General features: G+C 48.2%; 1 protein-coding gene across 1 annotated transcript in view; it reads right to left on the reverse strand.

Annotated features, from left to right (window-relative positions):
* Positions 1–23,828, reverse strand: part of reep3b (receptor accessory protein 3b) — a 49,169-nt gene that overhangs the window by 16,553 nt on the left and 8,788 nt on the right. Inside the window, exons 2-5 of the mRNA XM_079260316.1 lie at positions 9,352–9,424; positions 6,008–6,084; positions 4,444–4,564; positions 4,235–4,348 (exon numbers count right to left, since the gene is read on the reverse strand). Of these exons, the coding sequence (XP_079116442.1) occupies positions 4,235–4,348; positions 4,444–4,564; positions 6,008–6,084; positions 9,352–9,424 (385 nt within the window). The remainder of the gene's footprint in view (positions 1–4,234; positions 4,349–4,443; positions 4,565–6,007; positions 6,085–9,351; positions 9,425–23,828) is intronic.

Genomic DNA, 23,828 nt, shown 5'->3' on the forward strand with positions numbered 1-23,828 from the left:
GGTTCTGATGGTACGGGGATGGATCAGGGTTCTGATGGTACGGGGACGGATCGGGGTTCTGATGGTACGGGGATGGATCAGGGTTCCTGTTGGCATGGTAACTGCAAAACGTTGCTGTTGGCATGGTAACGCATCATCACAGATATGCCAGTAGCACGAGAAGAAATCTGATCCTGGTCCGGTTTCACTGAGCTGGTGCTTCCCAGAACCTGTACATGCAGTAGCGGCTTGCTGCCACTAGGGGGCAGAGTGAGAAACACACGGTGCCGTGTGGGCGGTTCTCAGTTCTGTTCGGTGGAGCTTTGGCTTTGTTCTGTCATATGGAGCGGAGAACAAAGATAGTCTTGTGCTGGACGGAAACGGAGTTAAATGAAGACTGTCCGTCATGTTATATAACACCATTCCGACCCAAACTAACTTAGAACGTCTCAGTCGCCTCCAGCCTCTTCTCTGACAGGAACACACGGCCAGGTTACTGGAAAGCTGGACTGAAGTCTGCCTGCACTGATAAAACAGCCAAAAACCTTCAGTGTGAGCCGAGATGGACAGCACCGCTCAATGAAGCGGCGCAGCATCAAACCTGGATGGAAAACAGTTTCTCATTGAAGAAAGTTCAGCAAAACATCAAGAGGAAGCAACAAAATGTATTTATTAGGGGTGGAACTTTAATGCTTTAACTATGATTAATTAATTACAGAAATATTAAGGGTTGGGGTTTTTTTTTTCTTTTTAAAAAAAAACCAAACATTTAATTGCGGGTTCTTTGTCAGAGCACAATTTTCTGGTACAGCGATTACTCTGATGTACCTCTGCTAAATATGCTAACTGGCGCTACATTTAGCATATTTCAGAGCGTTCACTGAGTTTATTTACAGACAAAAGGAGTCTCAGTAAGTCTCCCGTCTGTTTCTGATGGTATCAGGGACTCTGGTGAGTAACGATAAAGGAAGGTGTGGTTTTCTCTTCTCTGTTAGCAACGCCTCCCCGTCCCATCCTGAAGAAGACACGTAGCTCGGTCCTCATGCAGCTCCGCGCGGCTGTCCGACCAGGAGGTGATCACTTCTCCTGCAACGTCAGACTGAAGGAGTTGCTGGTTAACATGTCCTGGTTTACTGTCAGATATTAATGTCTATTTATGAAGTTAAATTTCAACATTTATAAAGTTGAACTTACTGTAACATGTTGTAGACTCTTACAGAACAACTGGAGCTGTTAAAGTATTTAAAATGACACTTTAACTTTGGGTCTGTTCGGTTTTGGCCACAATGTTTTCTATTTTAATAGAGTTTGAGTTTATAGTATTAATGTTTTACTATTATATGATTTAATCATCCTTTTAAAATCATTCAAATGAAAAAATTTTGCTTTTTGGGGCAAATTTTGTTACGTGACTAACTGATATTATTTAATTACAAAGCCTGTACTTGTTATAGATAAATTAATGGAGTCTTACCCTAGTGTATATATAGTGTGTATATACAGAAGACGCTTGGAGCCGCTGCAAGAGTCTCTGATGCCTTTTCAGAAGTCAGGTTGCATGAGTTGATTCAACAAACCATCAGACTGAGCTGAGTCAGGAAATCCCCGTTTGGTGGAATATTTCTTTGTTTCCAACAGAATCATATTTATCACTGAGAAGCTTTGTTACAGTAAACATAAAATCCACCGAACACACACACACACACACACACACACACACACACACACACACACACACACACACACACACACACACACACACACACACACACACACACACACACACACACACACACACACACTGCTCTTTCCATCCAGTTTTCCACATATGGACCTGTTCAAAATGGGATTTCATCTGCTGGCTGGATGTTTCTGATTATATGAAATAAAAGACAAAAAAAAGCAAAAGCACAAATCTTCAAACAGCTGTCATGACTGGAAGATGAGGTGGGGGGGGGGGGGGGGGGGGGGGGGGGAAGACCAGTCAGTCACACTGAGGCTGACCAGTACAACAGAAGGTTCTCGGGTCAACAGAACAAGACAGTTGTTCATGCAGGTATTAGTCGCCACAATGCATGAAAACAACATGAATATAAAAAACGGTTTCATGAAACAAGAAGTGAATGAAAAGAGAAACTTTGTTAAAATGAAACTAAAATTTAACCACAAATGATAAAGGATCATCCTGAAATAGGCGCTGTGGGGTGTAAGTGGAGCGGGCTGAGAAAAGCTCTGAGGAAACACAATGAAGGTGTGATGAGTGTGGTGTCCACAGACGGGTTTTTACCTGCTGAAGAGCAGAAACCCTACAGAAGTTTGTCAGAGCAGGTAAAGAGAGAGAGAAACACAAGGTAGAGTTAAAGCTGGAAACCCAGTCAGACTCCAAAATGGTCCATTTTAACCACCAGCTGTTAAATAACTGACTTTATCCCACATCGTCCATTCATTTCTGATAATGGACACCTCGTTGGGCGTTAACCCATACTTATCCCATTCTGATTGGTTGCAGGGTTAAAAGGTCACATAAAACACCAGTTAAAAGTAGTTCCGTCAAACAGTCCAATAATTCTAAATCACTGCGCTGGCTCAAACGCCGGTTGGTAACCGTGGCAACAGAAATGTTAGCGACAAACAGGAAAGAATATCAGGAAGGAGTATGTCAAACAGCGGCCCGTGGTTACTGATGAACGTATCTGATCTGCCAGTTTCACATCGTTCTGTCGACACCTCCCTGAGCATCACTGGTGCTCCAGAACGGAGCTCAGGGTCGCATCGCGTTAATCGACTCTTTAGTCCAGCGTGCACGTTGGGAAGCTTGTGGTGGTGGGGTAAAAACTCCTGAACTACTAAACAAAGAGAAAAGGAGTGGACTGGCAGTTTTAATCCTCCACAGACAGCCGGGACTGTTTGCTCCGACTCCACAGTCCTGCAGCTGAAACGCTCTGCTGTCAGGTTTTACACAGACAGAGGAAAAGCAAAGCAAACTGGTCGTTAAATCTCCTCTGAGGTCCGACCAGGGGGGCGACGCAATCACAAACCTCTGTAAGAGCTTCATGAATCAGTCGCCTCAGACGCTTTCTGCTGCATCAGCCTGCATGGAACAAGGTCTTAACACAGACACAAGGAGCTTTTTAAGGATCTGGGACCATAAAGGGCAGAAAACACAAGCAGACTCGGATAAACCAGAGACCAGATAACGGGACATACAGAAAGCCAGACGCCATGATTAACGGTGCTTTTAATGTCAGCTGATGCTGTAAAGGACAAAGACTAACACAACTTCCACTTGGGACAGGAGCAACAAAAGGCTGGAAAAATAACAAGTGGAATATTGACAACTAACTGGTTTAACTGGGAACAAGTCAGTAACATGACTGGTTTAACTGGGAACAGGTCAGTAACATGACTGGTTTAACTGGGAACAGGTCAGTAACATGACTGGTTTAACTGGGAACAGGTCAGTAACATGACTGGTTTAACTGGGAACAGGTCAGTAACATGACTGGTTTAACTGGGAACAGGTCAGTAACATGACTGGTTTAACTGGGAACAGGTCAGTAACATGACTGGGTATAAAAGGAGCATTTCAGAGAGGCAGAGTCTCTCAGAAGGAAAGATGGACAGATCTTCACCAGTCTGAGACAAACTGGGTCTAAAAACTGTGGAACAATTTAATAAAAATGATAAAAATGTTCCTCAGACTCTGAAGATCCTCCGTCTACAGTGTAGAACATCATCAGAAGATTCAGAGAATCAGGAGGAGTCTCTGTATGCTTGGGACAGCGCTGGATGCTAGTGATCTTCTGCAGTAAAAACAGACATGATTCTGTACTGGAAACCAGTGCATGTATCAGGAAGCTTCCAGAAACCAGTGTGAACCCAGTTCATCCTGAAACCCACACATGCAGGTTAAAGCTCCATCATACGTGAAGAGTATCAGCAGAGCTTCAGGTCCACGGAGCTGAGATTACTCTGCTCCCTGAACTCCTGCGATGCAGTGGAAGACTTATTCAGCTGCGGGACTGGACCCTGGCGCTACAACTGGTACCAAGCTGGTTCCAGCTGAGAACTGGTTTGGTTTGAGGCCATCCCGTGTCTTCCGTTACCACGCCGTGCTCTGGTTCCACTCCCTAACCCTGTGGTAACTCTGTGGTTTTTCACCCTCAACCAGTCAGGTTTAGTGGTCTAAAATATCCTGGTGGGGAGGCGTAGCACCTGGGAAACATCCAGAAAGAAGAGCAGAACATTGTCCCACCTTGACAGCTGCAGTGACGGCGGCGGTGGCGGCGATGCTCAGTCCCTGCTTCCCAAAGTTCACCATGGTCTCGTAGCTCCTCTCTTTGGCCTGGACGATGTACTCGTCTATCTCCTGGATGAAGACGATCAGAAACAGACTTTAATCAGGTAAAAGAAGGGCGGGGCTGGCATCATCCTAACAGGTTAATGATGGATGGAGGCTCTCACTCTCTCTCTGGAGGACAGCAGGGGGTGCAGACACTTCCTGTAAATCAGACTGGCTCCTCTGGTGTAGGGGGACAGCAGCCAGATGACGAACGCTATCTTCAGCTCGTAGTACAGAGGAAACCTGGACACACGTGAGAGGAGACATCAGTCTGGTGCATCTCTGTACTGGAAGCACTGGCTTCTGGGGAAGGAAGTCCAGTTAGTGCTCAGTTAGAAGACGAGAGGAAAGCTGGAGGAGATGGAAGATAACGAGGTGGAAACGGGATTCGTTCATCTGAACAGTGGCTGTGGAGCATAGACTGGATATGAAAGGTGGGCGGAGCCTCCGGCGGTTAAAAGTGAAGCCGATGTGAAAGTGTATAAAACTGCAGTTCCTCCTTCATCCACTAGAGGCTGCAAAACAAAGCAAATCCCCATAGACTCCCATGTTAAAAAGACCAACTTCACAGCAGAAAAAAACATGTTTAGTGCAGAAATAAACATGTTTACAGCAGAAATAAACTTGTTTACAGCCTGGTACAAAAATCCATTTTAGGTTTAATAGGTCAGGTTTACCTTTAAGGGTGGGAAAATCTAATCGAAAAATCGAAAATCAGGATTTTTTTGCTTCATAATTTTAAAATAAATTTTTATTAAAAAATTGATTCTTTTTTTCAAACAAATAAAAATCTATTACAAAATTTTTGTCATTTTTATTGTTTTTATTGATCTTTTTACTTGTCATCTTGGGCATTATAGCAGCAGAATGAGGATCTGGCAACTGCGTTGTTTTTTTCTAATTGAAATCAAGAAAAATGACGAACAAAAAAATAAAGTTTTATACATTTTTTTTGTTTTTTATCTACAAAAATCAGGAATTTTAAAGAATTGTGAGAATTGCAATTTAAATCGAATCAGCACCCAAAAAATTGGAATCAAATCGAATCGGGACAAAAGCATATCATCACAGCCCTATATACCTTCATGACAACTGTGGGGGGAGTGAATTTTTTTCTAACTCCCCCGTTTTAAAGTAATTTAATCTCGAAGTTCGGCATATTTAGGGGCGTGTCCTTTTGATTGACAAGTACCCGATCTCCCGCTTTAAGTCAGAAGAACGTAGAACAACCGCGGTTTTTAGCCGGTTAACAACGTGACTTAGCTTTAGCCCGCTTACCTCCGTTAGCTGGTTAACTCCTGTTTTCTCCAGGTTAGCTCGGTTTGCTCTTAGCTACAGAAAGCTCGGAGTTCGCTTAATGTCAATCATCCACCATGACGCTCACAGCCCCCCTCTCAGCTCCACCTCTTTGTCCATATTTGTATTTTCCGGGTGAGACGACACGCATGCCCCTGCCAAGATGGTGATGGTAGGAACCGCCCACCGAGCTTCAATTCAGCTCTTCAGAAACCTGCGGGTGACGTCACGGAGGCTCCGCCCATCTTTTATATACAGTCTATGTTGTGGAGGCAATTTGTGGCGACGCCACAGAGAACGCTGCTGGAACCAGACATGAAGGAGGTCCAACATCGTGTTGATGCACGACAACACATCCGATTCAGCAACATGAGCAGAGCAGTCACTCACCAGGCCAGCGTCAGGTCAGTGATGGTCTCCAGGACTGTGTAGAGGGCAAAAACAATCCAGTACATCATCCAACGGACCTGCACACACACACACACACACACACACACACACACACACACACACACACACACACACACACACACACACACACACACACACACGCAGAGTTAGAGAGAAAACACCGAACATAGGTTTTAAACTCGGCTCTGCAGGGTTTCATCAGCCTGGAAACAATCAATCAGAAGCTGCATGTGGTCGTCCCGGCTGCACGGGATGTAAATCAGATCGGATGTCTGTCTGGTTGGAGACTTCCTGCTGATGTTCAGCACCACTCAGACCAGCACGGATCCACACTTCCAGACGGACACATGTCGGAGTGAAGGCAGGTGTCCGACCTGGATGCTGCTAGAAACGGACTAACTAAGTAAGCCTGCAGTCAGGGAAGGACGTAAAGACGTGTGGTTGTGCTGCTCCTGATGCCAGATTCACGCCGAGCAAACAGGATTCCACATTCAGGAGCGAAGAGGAACGACGGCCATGAGAGCTGTGATCAGAGACCAGAGTTTGAGGAGTTTCCAGGAAGGGAAACATCGTGTGGAAGAAGCAGATTACTGCAGACGTCATGTGACTTCGCTTCGCCGAGGACAAACAGGATTACGCAACACGTTAAGGGGCAAAGCCAGCAGTTAGATGGGAGAGAAAACAGAAACCAGTTAGCAGATACTTTTATCTGTCATTTAATAATGAAGTTAATTAGAGCAACATTTTATTAACTGCTGCTGATAAAACGGTAAGAAGTCGCCGCCGTCAGATTATCACCCCTTCGCCTGCTTTGTGGTTGTTCTTTCCCGCTCGCTTCCCGCTGGTGACATCATCCGTTTTACTGGAGCAAAGAGATGAAAACGCTCCTGTCTGGAAACAGGAAATATGGTGAAACTGGGATAAACTGGGATAAACTGGGACGGAAGCGGCTTCCTTTGTCCTTCCTGAACGGCGTTCCCGGCTCCGCTGGCAGCAGGCAGACGGTCACATGACCAGCAGGAGAATGAGCCGAAGCCGGCTTCTCTCACACACACACCCTGATGCTGCTGGCAGAAACACAGGTACACACCCTGCTTTCTCAGGTGTGTGAGAACATTTCCACTCGGTGTTGGGTTGATCGGTACATAACTTATTAACGAGTGTAAATGACACAGGCGAGCTGCGGGAGGCAGGAAACACGCATCAGAACACGACACTTCAACAACCCCGCGAGGACGTCTCCTCACCCCGGTCAGGAGGCTGCTCTGGTATCCATGGCAACAGAAGAGTTGTTTACCAGCAGGACGAACCCTTCAAAGCCCGTTAATGAGGAAGGAAGCCGCGGCGGCGTTCTGACTGCAACGTCAGGTCGCTCGCTAACAAACCGGTCCAACAAGGAGCCTCGCCAAATCCTGGACTGGATGCAGATGTAGGTCTGCACGAGAAAACTCGTCCAGTTCTCATCAACACACCAGTCTGACTGGTAGATACCTGCAGAGCCGACCAACCCCCCCTCACCGCAGCCCCCCCCCATAAATAAATCATTGATCAAAGACATCCCCTCCAGGCTGTAACCTACCGCCACCCCCCGCATTAACCAATCACTGCCCCCCCCATTAACCAGCCGCTGCCTCCCCCCCCATTAACCAGCCGCCGCTCCAGCTGGGCGGCTGGTTAATGGCGGCTCAGCGTCACACCACTGTGTTCTTACATTTTCCACACTGTGGTTACAAACACTGCAAGGCGGCCGGTGTGAGAAGAGCGACAGCTCCACACCACCTGGAGAGGAGCTCCCTCCCTCCACTTGTCTTCTCCTGCTCTCCAACCCCATCCTCACCTCACCCCATCCTTCCAGTGCTGGTGGCGACATCGTCCACATTTGTGAGTAACCGCCAGCCAATAACACGAAGCACTGGGTTTAACTGGTAGGAACACACACGTGTACTGGTGTCCTGAAATGTTCTGAAGATCTTCAAGTTCCCCCATCCCTCCATGTTTCTGCTTGTGTTGTATTGTGTCACCATGGTAACAATGTTCTTCGACCTCCCCTGTAGCTGCGACCGACCTGCATCAGGCAGACAGCGAGGAAGACGATGGGAAGGAGGAGGAAGGTAAAACTCATCTGTGTTACAGCCTGGGAGCTGCTGGACGATGATGTCATCCTCTCTAACATCGATGACATCATCCACCCCGACAACACCCAGCATCTGCATGCAGCGTGTGGAACCCATTCCAGCCTGGTTCACACGGAACAAACGTTCTGTTTTTCTGCCGTTCTTCTCAATAAAACCCAGCAACAGCCAGGACGCCGCCGCCGTCACCAGCTTCTGCACGCCATCGGCTTCACGTGTCAGCCAGGACGCCGCCGCCGTCACCAGCTTCTGCACGCCATCGGCTTCACGCGTCAGCCAGGACGCCGCCGCCGTCACCAGCTTCTGCACGCCATCGGCTTCACGCGTCAGCCAGGACGCCGCCGCCGTCACCAGCTTCTGCACGCCATCGGCTTCACGCGTCAGCCAGGACGCCGCCGCCGTCACCAGCTTCTGCACGCCATCGGCTTCACGCGTCAGCCAGGACGCCGCCGCCGTCACCAGCTTCTGCACGCCATCGGCTTCACGCGTCAGCCAGGGCGCCGCCGCCATCACCAGCTTCTGCACGCCATCGGCTTCACGTGTCAGCCAGGACGCCGCCGCCGTCACCAGCTTCTGCACGCCATCGGCTTCACGCGTCAGCCAGGACGCCGCCGCCGTCACCAGCTTCTGCACGCCATCGGCTTCACGCGTCAGCCAGGACGCCGCCGCCGTCACCAGCTTCTGCACGCCATCGGCTTCACGCGTCAGCCAGGACGCCGCCGCCGTCACCAGCTTCTGCACGCCATCGGCTTCACGGGTCAGCCAGGACGCCGCCACCGTCACCAGCTTCTGCACGCCATCGGCTTCACGCGTCAGCCAGGGCGCCGCCGCCGTCACCAGTGGTGGACATGGCGTTACCATGGACCTAAAGCATGATGTAAGTGATCAGTGATCAGAAACCCGTCAATCGACGTAGAGGATGATGGCGAGTCTAGTCTACAGAACGAAGGTTACTGTTCGACCACCTCGCCCACCACTACAGGGAAACTACTGGGAGGACTGGTGATGGCGGCAGGCGTCGGCTGAAATGTGTTCGACGTAGCCGAGTATAAACCCTGCAGAGAAGGGATGCAGAACCTGTGCTGGACCAGTCAGCACCAGTAAACCTCCACTCTTCATCATGACTTATAATGACTCGGTTGATGTGTGTGTGTGTGTGTGCGCGTGTGTGTGTGCGTGTGTGTAACTTACATATTCCCTGACATTTTTGGTCTTGACGGCTTTGTAGGAGTAATAAGCAGGATAGAGGGTCCCGAACAGCAGCCTGTTGGAGCAGAGAACCCACATCATGAGACGGTCCCGTTATTCCACCTCCATCCCATCCGCCCCCCCCCCCCCCTCACACCCCCTCACATCCCCCGCAACATCTGTGTCCACATCTTTCCCCACAGCGATGACACATCTTCAGCCTGTGGACCTGAACACGCTGGAAAGCTTCACAGATCTGCTGAGTCATGCTCCAGCGGAGAGCCGGGTCCTGACCCGGCGTCCCAGAACCGCAGCAACACAATGACTCAGTGTTTCCTCTGTAATGTGCTGCTCAGCAGCGGTTTGGGGCAAATGTGGGGGTTGTTTCTTCATCTGCTACACTGCAGTTTTCCACATTTACCCCAAAGTGTCTGTAAGCCCCGTTCTTCCCTTCTGCGGCACGCCGTCGGTGTTTTCACCTCCAACCGCTTCGGTTCGGCTTTGACACTGAAACACTGACGTCACCACGAGGACATCTTCAGCGTCTCGCCACACAGAAGCAGACAGAACTGCCGCTGTGTGAGTGTAAACATGTAGTTTTCACCAGCTGTTTTTGCATTACATAAACACAAAAATACATTCACATTTTACAAGTTTTAAATACATTTTTTTGGAGTCGAAAACCATTTTTTCCTATTTTAAATGTTTTTATGTTTAGATATCAGATGGAGAAGCAGTTTCCGCTTTTCTCGACATGTTTCTCTTCGACTGTCCAGTAACATGACGTTTTATCCGTTTGGAAAACACGTAAACAGAAGACGGAGAATAGCGTCCTGCTAAATGTGCAGAGATAAATCATCTACCTTCACCTTTTAAGTCAAAAGTCTGTTTTTGCATGTGGAAAAGCTGTTTGCAAACTCACAGTTGATGTTTTAATTTGGGAAATCTGGCTCGTGCTAAAGTCTGTAAACTTGGTCATTACACAACTTGTTCACGTGGTCTGATGTTTGAAAAACTAAATAAAATCTACTGAGAAATCGCAATTTAAATCAAATCGGCACAAAAACAATCATTAAAAACCGAATCGGGAGAAAAGCCCTAATAAACACCTAATAAACACTTATTGCTTATTGCCTGTGGCAATTAATCGCACGGTAAGAAACAATGCATGTAATGAGTTTGCCAGACGCAATCATTTTCCTTTGTCTTTCTTTTCTGCCGCATTTGTTTTTAAGACAATATTAACTAAACGCGGCAACACAACAAGCTTCCATCTGCACTTAAGATCTTAACAACCAGGCTAGCTCCATCTTCCCGACAGTCCTCGATCACTGAGGTGTTTAACCGACAGACCAACAGGACGGTGCAACATGGTGTGCACCCAGACAGCGCGGTTGGTAAAGCGGCGCTGCCCTTTACTGTTGGTAAAAAGGCGACATTTTGAAAGATGTTGCAAACATTTCAGCCAGCATGAATATCCTGGATGAACATTCATGTTACAATCAGCAATTCCACGACTTTACAATGACATGAAAAATGACATTTTACCATTCCACCTCTGGTCCAGTCCACACGTGTCCCCTTAGACCACCATAGACTATGTTATGTCCCTTTTCCATCAGTATCAACTGGTCTCAGCTTAACTCGCCTCGGCTCGGTTTGGAGGGTTTTCCACTCGGCTTTTGGACCCGTTTACCGGTACTGTTTAATTTAACTCCTCAACCCAGGTTCTAAGTGAGCTGAGTTGGGTTGTGTGTGACGTTGCCAGACTGCATGGGCGCGTCCAAATCGGGCCAATCAGAGGTCAGGGAGTGACATCACTGGAAGAGCGACTCCAACTCGCAAGTTGTTTACATTAAGCGATAAGCAATGGCGCAACAAAAGTCTGTTCCGTGTGGTCCAACTCTGAGGTGGAGACATTTCTTTGCTTGGTTGCTGAGGAAAGGATACAGAGGGAACAAGATGGAGCGACACGAAATGAAAAAAATCTATCAAGAGTCTTCCGACTCCATGTCTACGGGTAGCAGCAGAGTTTTCAGCAGTGTCAAGAGAAGCTGTAAAAGCTAAAAGTGATTATCAGCAGGTCAAGGACCACGATGGTCGGAGTGGATCAGACAGACGAGACTGGAAGTGGTTCCAACAGATGGAGACGATTTATGGTCGGCGACCAGCGAGCTGAGACCATGTTGCAGGTTGCCTCTAGGTCCAAACGGGCCCCGGTGCTGGGTGTCAAACTCCAGTGCTCGAGGGCCGGTATCCAGACGGTTTTTGTTGTCTCCATGCTCCAACACACCTGACCAAAATCTATAAATATATTGACAAGAAGCTGCTGGATGCATTTGATTTGAATCAGCTGTGTTTGTAGAAGGACACAACAAAAACCTGCTGGATACCGGCCCTTTAGGAATGGAGTTTGACACCTCTGTTAAGGAGCTTGTCATGCACAACACTGACATCACAGTGATTTCACACAAACCCTGCCTTATTCAGAGCTGGTGGAAGAGCTAATGGAAAAGAAACCAGACCAAGCTGAGACCAGTTGAGGCGAGTTAAGTTGAGACAAGCTGATACTGGTGGAAAAGAGGCATAACTGTGTTACATGGTGTTTAGAGACCACATGTTCCAGATAAGCACACAAAAGCCCGGGAGAAACCCTGATCTGTTTCAGCAGACTGGATGAGTCGAGTCTGAACATCCAGCTGAATGTTCTGTAGAAATTAAAGTATGTTGATCTTTGAAAGGCTGTATTTACATTTTTATGGCATTATTGTTATTTCAGTTGAAATTGGTCTCAAAATAACAACAATAATCGCTTAATATTATCGTTTATCGCAGTAATTTCTGAGACGATTAATCGCAAGGCAGAATGTGTTATCGTGACAGGCCTAACCGTGTGCTCATATGTCTCCTGACTGAAGCTGGTGAACGACCCACATGTGCCGATTCCTGCCACACAGATCCACAGTGGGTCTACACTCCACGCCTCACTGTGTTCGGGAGTTTTACAGGTTAGAACATAGCTGGCGGTTGAGCCAACAAACTGGTTTTTCCACGGAGTCCATGGCAGGACCTGAGCTGTCGTTTATTCTAGCGTCAATTCCATTCAGTTTTATTTATATAGCGTCCAATCACGGCAACGCCATCTCAAGACGTTTTACAGACAGGAAAAAAACCAGAATGAAAGCCAATTCATAACAGCCTATATAAGGAAACCAACAGATTGAGTGGGATTTATACTCCGTCGCCAGAGAAAGGAGTGAAAGTATCTGATAAAGGAAGACGAAGCCTTTCGCTGACATTCCACCACACCCTGCTACGCTGACGAGCATCATGCTGGTTTCCAGTCAGACATGCAGGCAAACCTGTAGTTTCACTGAATCAGGCCCTCACACCCTGATAACTCCTGATAATGCTGTAGTTAGACTAGATCTGGACCCGTTGCTGGTCTGATGAGTCCAGTTTCAGCTCCACAACCACATGGTGGGATCAGAACCTGCTGGAAACATCATGGATCCGTCCAACGCTTCAGCTAAAACTGGCTTTTCTTTTCAACTTTCCCAGGAGGCGAGCAGGAAGCCAGAGGCTCCCAGGTTCGTTCCAAACGGGCCCCGGTGCTGCACGGCCCGGCCGGTTCGTTCCAAACGGGCCCCGGTGCTGCACGGCCCGGCCGGTTCGTTCCAAACGGGCCCCGGTGCTGCACGGCCCGGCCGGTTCGTTCCAAACGGGCCCCGGTGCTGCACGGCCCGGCCGGTTCACGAGGAGATGGACTGCTGGGTGAGAGCGGTCCGACCCGGTGAAGAGGAGGACAGGGACATGATAGCTGTGAAACAGTCCAGTAGAGCTCCTGAGTCCTGCACTGGTTTACTGGGAGAAGGAGACAAACCATTAAGCGGCCCAGTAGCCGTGTCAATGTATCGACTGGACGAAGAAGCCGGAGAGAAACTCTGATGAAGAATCAGGTGGTCCCTCGATAAGAAGACTGACTCACACACATCATGTAAACACACACACACACACACACACACACACACACACACACACACACACACACACACACACACAGTGCTCTCAGACCATTTATTCTCCCTGACACAACTACAGAGTGAGCTGGAAAAACAACTGAATCACTCCTCCTTCGTCCAGCATTCCTCTCCTCCCCCTCCTCCCCCTCCTCCCTCTCCTCCCTCTCCTCCCCCTCCTCCCCCCTCACACTGAGCTCACCCAGTGTACAGCAGAGTGTGTTCTCTGCAGCTTTAAGCAGAACACACGTAGCGCCTGGATCTGCTGAGCACCGACACCGCGGTGAGCAGAAGCATCTCAGTCAGGTTGGATGACGAGTCCTAAAGCGCCGTTTTCAAAGTATCCCTGCTCCAACTCCCCACACCTATTTAAATGGACCCAACAACCTGAATTTCTGCAAAGTGACTCGTTTGAGTCAGGTGTGTTGGAGCAGGGACAAACCTGCAGGGCTGCGGTCCAAGTGCTTCGGAGCTGAACTGACCGATGGTGTTCTTTCACATGCATCCCTGCTACAACACACATGAATGTCTAATTTCCCTCCTCCGTGTGTCGTCCAGCTCTGCAGAGACCTGGTAACGACAGGGTCACTTCGTGCAGGTGTGTTGGAGGGGGATGCGTCTGAAAGCTGCGGGAGCGTGGGTCTCCGGGGCCGGAGCTGGACTGTCTGCAACATTCACCACTAAAAGCCGTTTTTACCGGCTGTTCTGGTGCATAAAGATGGTGCTCAGCCAGGAAACACCTCTCTGACTCTGACAGAACTCACACCAACATGTTTTATGGCTTTTTATGAGTCATGACGAAGCTGAGCCCCATCAGAGTTCATGCACCGACGCAGCAACAGTATCCGCTCAACATGTCAGCATTTTACTGACAAACATGTCCAGACACGCCTGTAAATAATCAATGCTTCTATATTATGCTGGAGCCTTCAGCGTGTCCCCGTTTGGACACAGTCCCACTTATCTCCCGAGCTGCAACGCAACCTGGACACCAGTCACTTCTCTAAAGTCTGTCAGCTTCTGAAATGTCTCTTTCTGATCAGCTTCAGCCAGGAACCTTTCAGCAAATGTTACTTTTTTTTCTTTGTTAACTTCTTTCCACCAATCAGAGAGCTTAAACTAAACTAACGTCCAATCAGGAGCAGCCAAAGATCAGGAAGTGATGAGAAAAGCAGGAAAATAATGATCCTCTATGGCTGGAATAAAGCCAAGAAGACGTTTGGGATGCAGCTGAGGTGGAGGTGCTGCAGTGAGGAGAGCAGGCAGATAGAAGCAAGAAGACGTGTGGAAACATGGAAACGGTGAGACGGGAGAGAATGACGTGCAGATGAGAAAAGGTTTGGTCGCTGCTGATCTGTGTGTTATGTCTACAAACCAGACGTCAGTTTGTGCAATAAGAGCGAACATGTTGGTGTGTTTGCTTTGACGATCCTGACAGACCAGCCGGTCTGAGTGAGGAGGTGTGTGTGCAGATGAAGAGCGGTGAAGTGGGGGGGTTAGGTTAGGGTTGCTTCTTCTTCTCTTGTATCTGCTGTATCAACAGGACGCTTACAGGTGAGAACTGCAGGGTTTTGTATACTTAAATGTGACCTTCACATGAACGGTCCGACTGTCCTGGATGCAGGGTGGCTCTGCTGGAGACCACCAGTGAGGAGGAACAGAGGTGTTTCTCCAGGACGTGGGTCAGAAGATCTTACTGGAGAGGAGGTGGATGTGATGAGCTGAAGGAAAGCTGCTCGTCCAGCCTCATGGAGAGTGGCGGAGGTGAACTGGACAGCAAACGGGTGCTGGAATGAGATCACGATGTCCCTGCATTACACTCCTGCATTTAACTGCTCTCATGACTGAAACGCTGATGCATGAGGCGGAAATCACATCAGATTTCTTTCCCAGGAAACAAAAGGACGACTGGACTTCCCTAAAATCTCTAAATAAGACACCCGACATGATTTGCTGCGTCTCGGTGAAGAATCTGCATCAGACTGGTGAAAAACCAGCGGGTTTTACAGCTTTTTACAGCAGCAGAGCTGGTACTCATCAATCCTGCATCATCAGTTCGTCTCCAACCTGCAGCCATGACTGTGTGTAAACACACACTGAGTTTCCACTGCATGCCACTGAAGAGGAGAAACAGCGACATGCTACCAGGAAAACCGGCTCAGCCGAGACCATCCAGGTCCTCCTCCCAGAGGGACGCTTCCGGAGCGTCTCAGGAGATGAATCGGACCTCTTCCGGCTCCTCTGGAAGCTAATCTGAGCTAGCGATGACATGAAGGCTCAGTTCCACAATAACCAGCATGATTAAAGACGGCGATTGATTAATCCTGCTGATCAGGTTAAATGATGACTTCCCGTGCGGGGCGAGGCGGACTTTATCTGCGACGTGTGGAGTCTGCAGAGAGGAGAGGTTGATGCTGATAAGCTGCTTCTGATTTACAGGTTGAAGAGAGATATAGACGCCGAACAGGAAACAGCTGTGTTTGGTCCCAGCCATAGACTGTATATAAGAGATGGGCGGAGCCTCTGTGACGTCACCCGTAGGTTTCTGAAGAGCTGAATTGAAGCTCGGTGGGCGGTTCCTACCATCACCATCCTGGCAGGCGCATGCGTCTCGTCTCGCCCGGGAAATACAAATATGGACAAAGAGGTGGAGCTGAGAGGGGGGCTGTGAGCGTCATGGTGGATGATTGACATCTAGCGAACTCCGAGCTTTCTGTAGCTAAGAGCTAACCGAGCTAACCCGGAGATAACAGGAGCTAACCAGCTAACGGAGGTAAGCGGGCTAAAGCTAAGTCACGTTGTTAACCGGCTAAAAACCGCGGTTGTTCTACGTTCTTCTGACTTGAAGCGGGAGATCAGGTACCTGTCAATCAAAAGGACACGCCCCTAAATATGTCGAACTTCGAGATTAAATTACTTTTAAACGGGCGAGTAAGAAAAAAATTTCACTCCCCCCACAGTTGTCATGAAGGTAAACCTGACCTATTAAACCTAAAATGGGTTTTTGTACCAGGCTGTAAACATGTTTATTCCTGCTGTAAACATGTTTATTTCTGTTGTAAACATGTTTATTTCTGCTGTAAACATGTTTAGTTTTGCTGTAATCGTGTTTATTCCTGCTGTAAACATGTTTAGTTTTGCTGTAATCGTGTTTATTCCTGCTGTAAACGTGTTTATTCCTGCTGTAAACGTGTTTATTCCTGCTGTAAACGTGTTTATTCCTGCTGTAAACATGTTTATTTCTGCTGTAAACATGTTTATTCCTGCTGTAAACATGTTTATTTCTGCTGTAAACGTGTTTATTTCTGCTGTAAACGTGTTTATTTCTGCTGTAAACATGTTTATTTCTGCTGTAAACATGTTTATTTCTGCTCTGAAGTTGTTTTTTTTAAACATGGGAGTCTATGGGGATTCGCTGTTTTGCAGCCCCTAGTGGAGGAGGTAGGAACTGCAGATTGCGGCACTTCTGCATAGGCTTCACTTTTTGTCGCCGGAGGTTGCCGCTTGGTGTACACTCAGTACGAAAACACTCCCATTACCGGAGCGATGCTGCTGCCTGAATAAATAATAAGTTAATATAATTTATTTTCAGACCAAATACGATCCGGAAGTTACTGGAAACATCTGACAAATAATCACATGACCTGGAACATGTCTGGCTCTTTGCTGAACTTTCACATGGGATTTGGGTAAAAGCTCTGCCGCCATCGGTTGCTATGGGGATCAGACCCGTGGATCTCCTGCTACTACTTGACAGGCTGCAGAGGACACATGAATGCATCCAGTCATTGTTCAACATAAAAGCCTTCCACAATGCCGGCAGCCTCCAGGTACACTCTGACTCTAAACACGCTCCCCGAGTCTCCAACCACAGCAGTTTATTTCCCTGCTGTTGCTATAGAAACTGAAAAGCTGCCAAAGCTCCTGGTCTCTTTCCTCATGTCTTCACTGTGTGTCACGCTCTGTAATTTCACATCGCTGTGCGCTGGGTGTGGAGAGAAGGAGGCGTTGAGTAAATCTGCAAGCTAACTCCATAAAGCTGCATTTCCAGAGGTTGTTTTTAACTCAAAGATTCTTTCTCACCCAGGCAGAAGAAAATAAAGGACAAATGCACCGTGAAAGCGTCATTATCATTTCTTTAAGTGTCTTTACTGGTCATTCAACCTGTAATCTACTCCCACCATCCACGTTATCAGCTCCACCTGTTCACACAACCCTCTAAGCAGCCAATCACACGGCAGCATGTAGACATGTAGACGGGGTGAAGACGACTTGCTGGAGTTCAAACTGCTCATCAGGATGAGCAAGAAAGGAGGTTTATGCAGTAGGGCTGCACGATTATGACCAAAATAATAATCACGATGATTTTAAGCAATATTGTAATCACGATTATTAATCACGATTATTCGTTGTGTCTGGAAAAACATGTATTTTTATTGCACCACTTGTAAACAACCTACCTAATCCATACAGCGCAGGAAACGCCCCTTTGGAGAAATAATTACAGGAAGGGATCTCATATTTCTTATCCAGTGTTTTAATGCAGCTGTATTTTCCATTCTCAACATGACTTCATCAGTCTAAAGCTCGTTCCATCTTCCACAAGAAGCTCCGTCTGAAGCCGGGAGGGATCAATGCGGGCGGCCATGTTTGCTACAATCAGTTTTACCTGCAACAGGAAAAATGTGGACCTGAAATGTCCAACCAATCCAACGATACTTAACTGGCTGCTGGTAAAATGTGTGCGCTTGATATTTAGGCAGCTTAATGAAGCCTTAACCACGCGTTCGCCCCCTGGTGGTCGGCAGACTGCTGGTATAGAACCTGAGGGATCAGAGACGCTGCAGCAGAGCTGCGTTCTGAATGTAAATATTGTTGACGATCAGGTTGGTTTAATTGTGGACACCAAAATCGTGATCGCAATCAAAGTCCGATTAATTGTGCAGCCCTATTATGCAGATACACAACAGTCAGGGGAGAAATAAAAAAAAATTAAAAAATTAAAAAATCTGGATTTGTTTGCTTCACAATTTTAAAATTGAACAAATTTTGAAAAATTGAACAAATTTTGAAAAATTAAAAAATCGATTTTTTTTTTCAAATAAATAAAAATAATCCATTATAAAATTTTTATTGTTCTTATTGATCTTTTTACTTGCTTTCTTGGGCATTATAGCAGCAGAATGATGGTCTGGCGACTGTGTTGAATTTCTTCATTGAAATCAATAAAAATGACGAGCAAAAGAAAAAAGTTTTATACATTTTTTTTGTCTTTAATCTACAAAAATCGGAAACGAATCCAGACAAAAGCGCATCGTCACAGCCCTAACATCCAGCCTGGAAGCAGATGGTCTCCAGCAGCAGAAGACCACAGCGGGTTCCCTCCTGTCAGTAAGAACAGGAAACTGAGGCTACAATTCACACAGACTCACCAGAACTGGACAATAGAAGATGGAGAAACTGGTCTGATGGGTCTCCAGTTCAGCTCCACATTCACATGGTAGGATCAGAATCTGCTGGAAACATCATGACAACATGGATCCATCCTGCCGTCAGGATCAAGGCTTCAGGCTGCTGCTGGTGTGATGGTGTCATGCCAGCATGGAGCAAAATCTCCCAACAACCTGTTCAATCCATCACAGCAGCCTGGAACCAGTCAGACGGGACAACGTACTGGACCGTGTGGTGTTACTGGTGTAAACAGTCACCAGAGTTACCAGTATATTAACACATGAAGCTTTCCGATCCTCATCTGAGTTTCCATTTCCGTGTCAACAACATGTCTGAAACGGACGGAAGACTGTTAGGGCCACCGAATTAAAAAAAGAATAACTTCGTGAATTCTGACTTTAATCTCAGATTTCTGACTTTTTTCTCAGATTTCTGACTTTAATCTCAGATTTCTGACTTTCTTCTCAGATTTCTGACTTTAATCTCTGATTTCTGAGTAGCCACGCACCTTGCATAAGCAGCAATTCTCACCATTCTGAACTGAGGCTTACACAGCTCAATGGAAACACCTGCAAATCACAATTGTTTTTTGTCAAACCTGACAAATGTTGCTTTCATTTTACGAAAGAATGGAATGGCAACACAGCTCCTGAAAACACAGGCGTTAAACTTGTAGTCTTAGTTTGTAGTTAAATGTCTGAGATGAAAGTCACAATTCTGACTTTTTTTCCACAGAATTAACTTTTTTCATTCAGCGGTCCTAATACTCTTCCACAGAAACAGACTCTCCGCGCTCATGCATAAAATAAGGTTGGCTGAACAGAAAATGTTCTTGAAACAACATAAAAGACAGGGCCCCTTCCTTCATAGGGGCTCCAGCACCTCTCCATCACCCCCCCCCCCTCCGCCTCCATGCAGCTGAGAAAACACTCCCGGTAGGCAGGCCTCGGCTCGGGGCTGCAGGTCAGTTCCCTGGTTTCCTGACACCCAACACCCCCGACCAGATGAAGGGGGGCGAGCCCAGAACAGGCAGAAGGAGGGGAAAGAGAGAAAAGACGGGAAAGAGAGAAAAGAGAGAAAAGACGGGAAAGCGAGAAAAGAGAGAAAAGACGGGAAAGAGAGAAAAGACGGGAAAGTGAGAAAAGAGAGAAAAGAGGAGAAAGAGGGGAAAGCGAGCAGGAGACACGCGGCGGGAGGAGAGGAAGGAGGAAAGGGGAGGATCGCTGAGGTTTTCCCAGCATCTGGTTTGAGCTTCAGGAAAAAGAATCTGATTACTCGTCTTTTCCTCTGAAAACACGGCGGCCGGATTGTTGGAGCTGCTGGGGGAAGTTTCTACACGAGGAAACGCTGCTGATGGTTTATACTGGGAACACTGGTCTGCAACGCTCCCTGAAAAACACCTGCAACGTCCTGCAGAGGTGCAGGATGAGCATGGAGCGTTCCCAGCAGATATGACCTGGTGTCAGAACCAGACACAAACTGGTTTCTGACCAGTAGCCGTCAGCAGGAACCAGACACAAACTGGTTTCTGACCAGTAGCCGTCAGCAGGAACCAGACACAAACTGGTTTCTGACCAGTAGCCGTCAGCAGGAACCAGACACAAACTGGTTTCTGACCAGTAGCCGTCAGCAGGAACCAGACACAAACTGGTTTCTGACCAGTAGCCGTCAGCAGGAACCAGACACAAACTGGTTTCTGACCAGTAGCCGTCAGCAGGAACCAGACACAAACTGGTTTCTGACCAGTAGCCGTCAGCAGGAACCAGACACAAACTGGTTTCTGACCAGTAGCCGTCAGCAGGAACCAGACACAAACTGGTTTCTGACCAGTGGCCGTCAGCAGGAACCAGACACAAACTGGTTTCTGACCAGTAGCCGTCAGCAGGAACCAGACACAAACTGGTTTCTGACCAGTAGCCGTCAGCAGGAACCAGACACAAACTGGTTTCTGACCAGTAGCCGTCAGCAGGAACCAGACACAAACTGGTTTCTGACCAGTAGCCGTCAGCAGGAACCAGACACAAACTGGTTTCTGACCAGTAGCCGTCAGCAGGAACCAGACACAAACTGGTTTCTGACCAGTAGCCGTCAGCAGGAACCAGACACAAACTGGTTTCTGACCAGTGGCCGTCAGCAGGAACCAGACACAAACTGGTTTCTGACCAGTGGCCGTCAGCAGGAACCAGACACAAACTGGTTTCTGACCAGTGGCCGTCAGCAGGAACCAGACACAAACTGGTTTCTGACCAGTGGCCGTCAGCAGGAACCAGACACAAACTGGTTTCTGACCAGTAGCCGTCAGCAGGAACCAGACACAAACTGGTTTCTGACCAGTAGCCGTCAGCAGGAACCAGACACAAACTGGTTTCTGACCAGTAGCCGTCAGCAGGAACCAGACACAAACTGGTTTCTGACCAGTAGCCGTCAGCAGGAACCAGACACAAACTGGTTTCTGACCAGTAGCCGTCAGCAGGAACCAGACACAAACTGGTTTCTGACCAGTAGCCGTCAGCAGGAACCAGACACAAACTGGTTTCTGACCAGTGGCCGTCAGCAGGAACCAGACACAAACTGGTTTCTGACCAGTAGCCGTCAGCAGGAACCAGACACAAACTGGTTTCTGACCAGTAGCCGTCAGCAGGAACCAGACACAAACTGGTTTCTGACCAGTAGCCGTCAGCAGGAACCAGACACAAACTGGTTTCTGACCAGTAGCCGTCAGCAGGAACCAGACACAAACTGGTTTCTGACCAGTAGCCGTCAGCAGGAACCAGACACAAACTGGTTTCTGACCAGTGGCCGTCAGCAGGAACCAGACACAAACTGGTTTCTGACCAGTAGCCGTCAGCAGGAACCAGACACAAACTGGTTTCTGACCAGTAGCCGTCAGCAGGAACCAGACACAAACTGGTTTCTGACCAGTAGCCGTCAGCAGGAACCAGACACAAACTGGTTTCTGACCAGTAGCCGTCAGCAGGAACCAGACACAAACTGGTTTCTGACCAGTAGCCGTCAGCAGGAACCAGACACAAACTGGTTTCTGACCAGTAGCCGTCAGCAGGAACCAGACACAAACTGGTTTCTGACCAGTAGCCGTCAGCAGGAACCAGACACAAACTGGTTTCTGACCAGTAGCCGTCAGCAGGAACCAGACACAAACTGGTTTCTGACCAGTAGCCGTCAGCAGGAACCAGACACAAACTGGTTTCTGACCAGTAGCCGTCAGCAGGAACCAGACACAAACTGGTTTCTGACCAGTAGCCGTCAGCAGGAACCAGACACAAACTGGTTTCTGACCAGTAGCCGTCAGCAGGAACCAGACACAAACTGGTTTCTGACCAGTAGCCATCAGCAGGAACCAGACACAAACTGGTTTCTGACCAGTAGCCGTCAGCAGGAACCAGACACAAACTGGTTTCTGACCAGTAGCCGTCAGCAGGAACCAGACACAAACTGGTTTCTGACCAGTGGCCGTCAGCAGGAACCAGACACAAACTGGTTTCTGACCAGTGGCCGTCAGCAGGAACCAGACACAAACTGGTTTCTGACCAGTAGCCGTCAGCAGGAACCAGACACAAACTGGTTTCTGACCAGTAGCCGTCAGCAGGAACCAGACACAAACTGGTTTCTGACCAGTAGCCGTCAGCAGGAACCAGACACAAACTGGTTTCTGACCAGTAGCCGTCAGCAGGAACCAGACACAAACTGGTTTCTGACCAGTAGCCGTCAGCAGGAACCAGACACAAACTGGTTTCTGACCAGTAGCCGTCAGCAGGAACCAGACACAAACTGGTTTCTGACCAGTAGCCGTCAGCAGGAACCAGACACAAACTGGTTTCTGACCAGTAGCCGTCAGCAGGAACCAGACACAAACTGGTTTCTGACCAGTAGCCGTCAGCAGGAACCAGACACAAACTGGTTTCTGACCAGTGGCCGTCAGCAGGAACCAGACACAAACTGGTTTCTGACCAGTAGCCGTCAGCAGGAACCAGACACAAACTGGTTTCTGACCAGTAGCCGTCAGCAGGAACCAGACACAAACTGGTTTCTGACCAGTAGCCGTCAGCAGGAACCAGACACAAACTGGTTTCTGACCAGTAGCCGTCAGCAGGAACCAGACACAAACTGGTTTCTGACCAGTAGCCGTCAGCAGGAACCAGACACAAACTGGTTTCTGACCAGTAGCCATCAGCAGGAACCAGACACAAACTGGTTTCTGACCAGTAGCCGTCAGCAGGAACCAGACACAAACTGGTTTCTGACCAGTAGCCGTCAGCAGGAACCAGACACAAACTGGTTTCTGACCAGTAGCCGTCAGCAGGAACCAGACACAAACTGGTTTCTGACCAGTGGCCGTCAGCAGGAACCAGACACAAACTGGTTTCTGACCAGTAGCCGTCAGCAGGAACCAGACACAAACTGGTTTCTGACCAGTAGCCGTCAGCAGGAACCAGACACAAACTGGTTTCTGACCAGTAGCCGTCAGCAGGAACCAGACATAAACTGGTTTCTGACCAGTGGCCGTCAGCAGGAACCAGACACAAACTGGTTTCTGACCAGTAGCTGTCAGCAGGAACCAGACACAAACTGGTTTCTGACCAGTAGCCGTCAGCAGGAACCAGACACAAACTGGTTTCTGACCAGTAGCTGTCAGCAGGAACCAGACACAAACTGGTTTCTGACCAGTGGCCGTCAGCAGGAACCAGACACAAACTGGTTTCTGACCAGTAGCCATCAGCAGGAACCAGACACAAACTGGTTTCTGACCAGTAGCCGTCAGCAGGAACCAGACACAAACTGGTTTCTGACCAGTAGCCGTCAGCAGGAACCAGACACAAACTGGTTTCTGACCAGTAGCCGTCAGCAGGAACCAGACACAAACTGGTTTCTGACCAGTAGCCGTCAGCAGGAACCAGACACAAACTGGTTTCTGACCAGTAGCCGTCAGCAGGAACCAGACACAAACTGGTTTCTGACCAGTAGCCGTCAGCAGGAACCAGACACAAACTG

The sequence above is a fragment of the Telmatherina bonti genome (genome assembly GCF_933228915.1).
Source record: "Telmatherina bonti genome assembly, chromosome: 21".
Lineage (NCBI taxonomy): Eukaryota > Metazoa > Chordata > Actinopteri > Atheriniformes > Telmatherinidae > Telmatherina > Telmatherina bonti.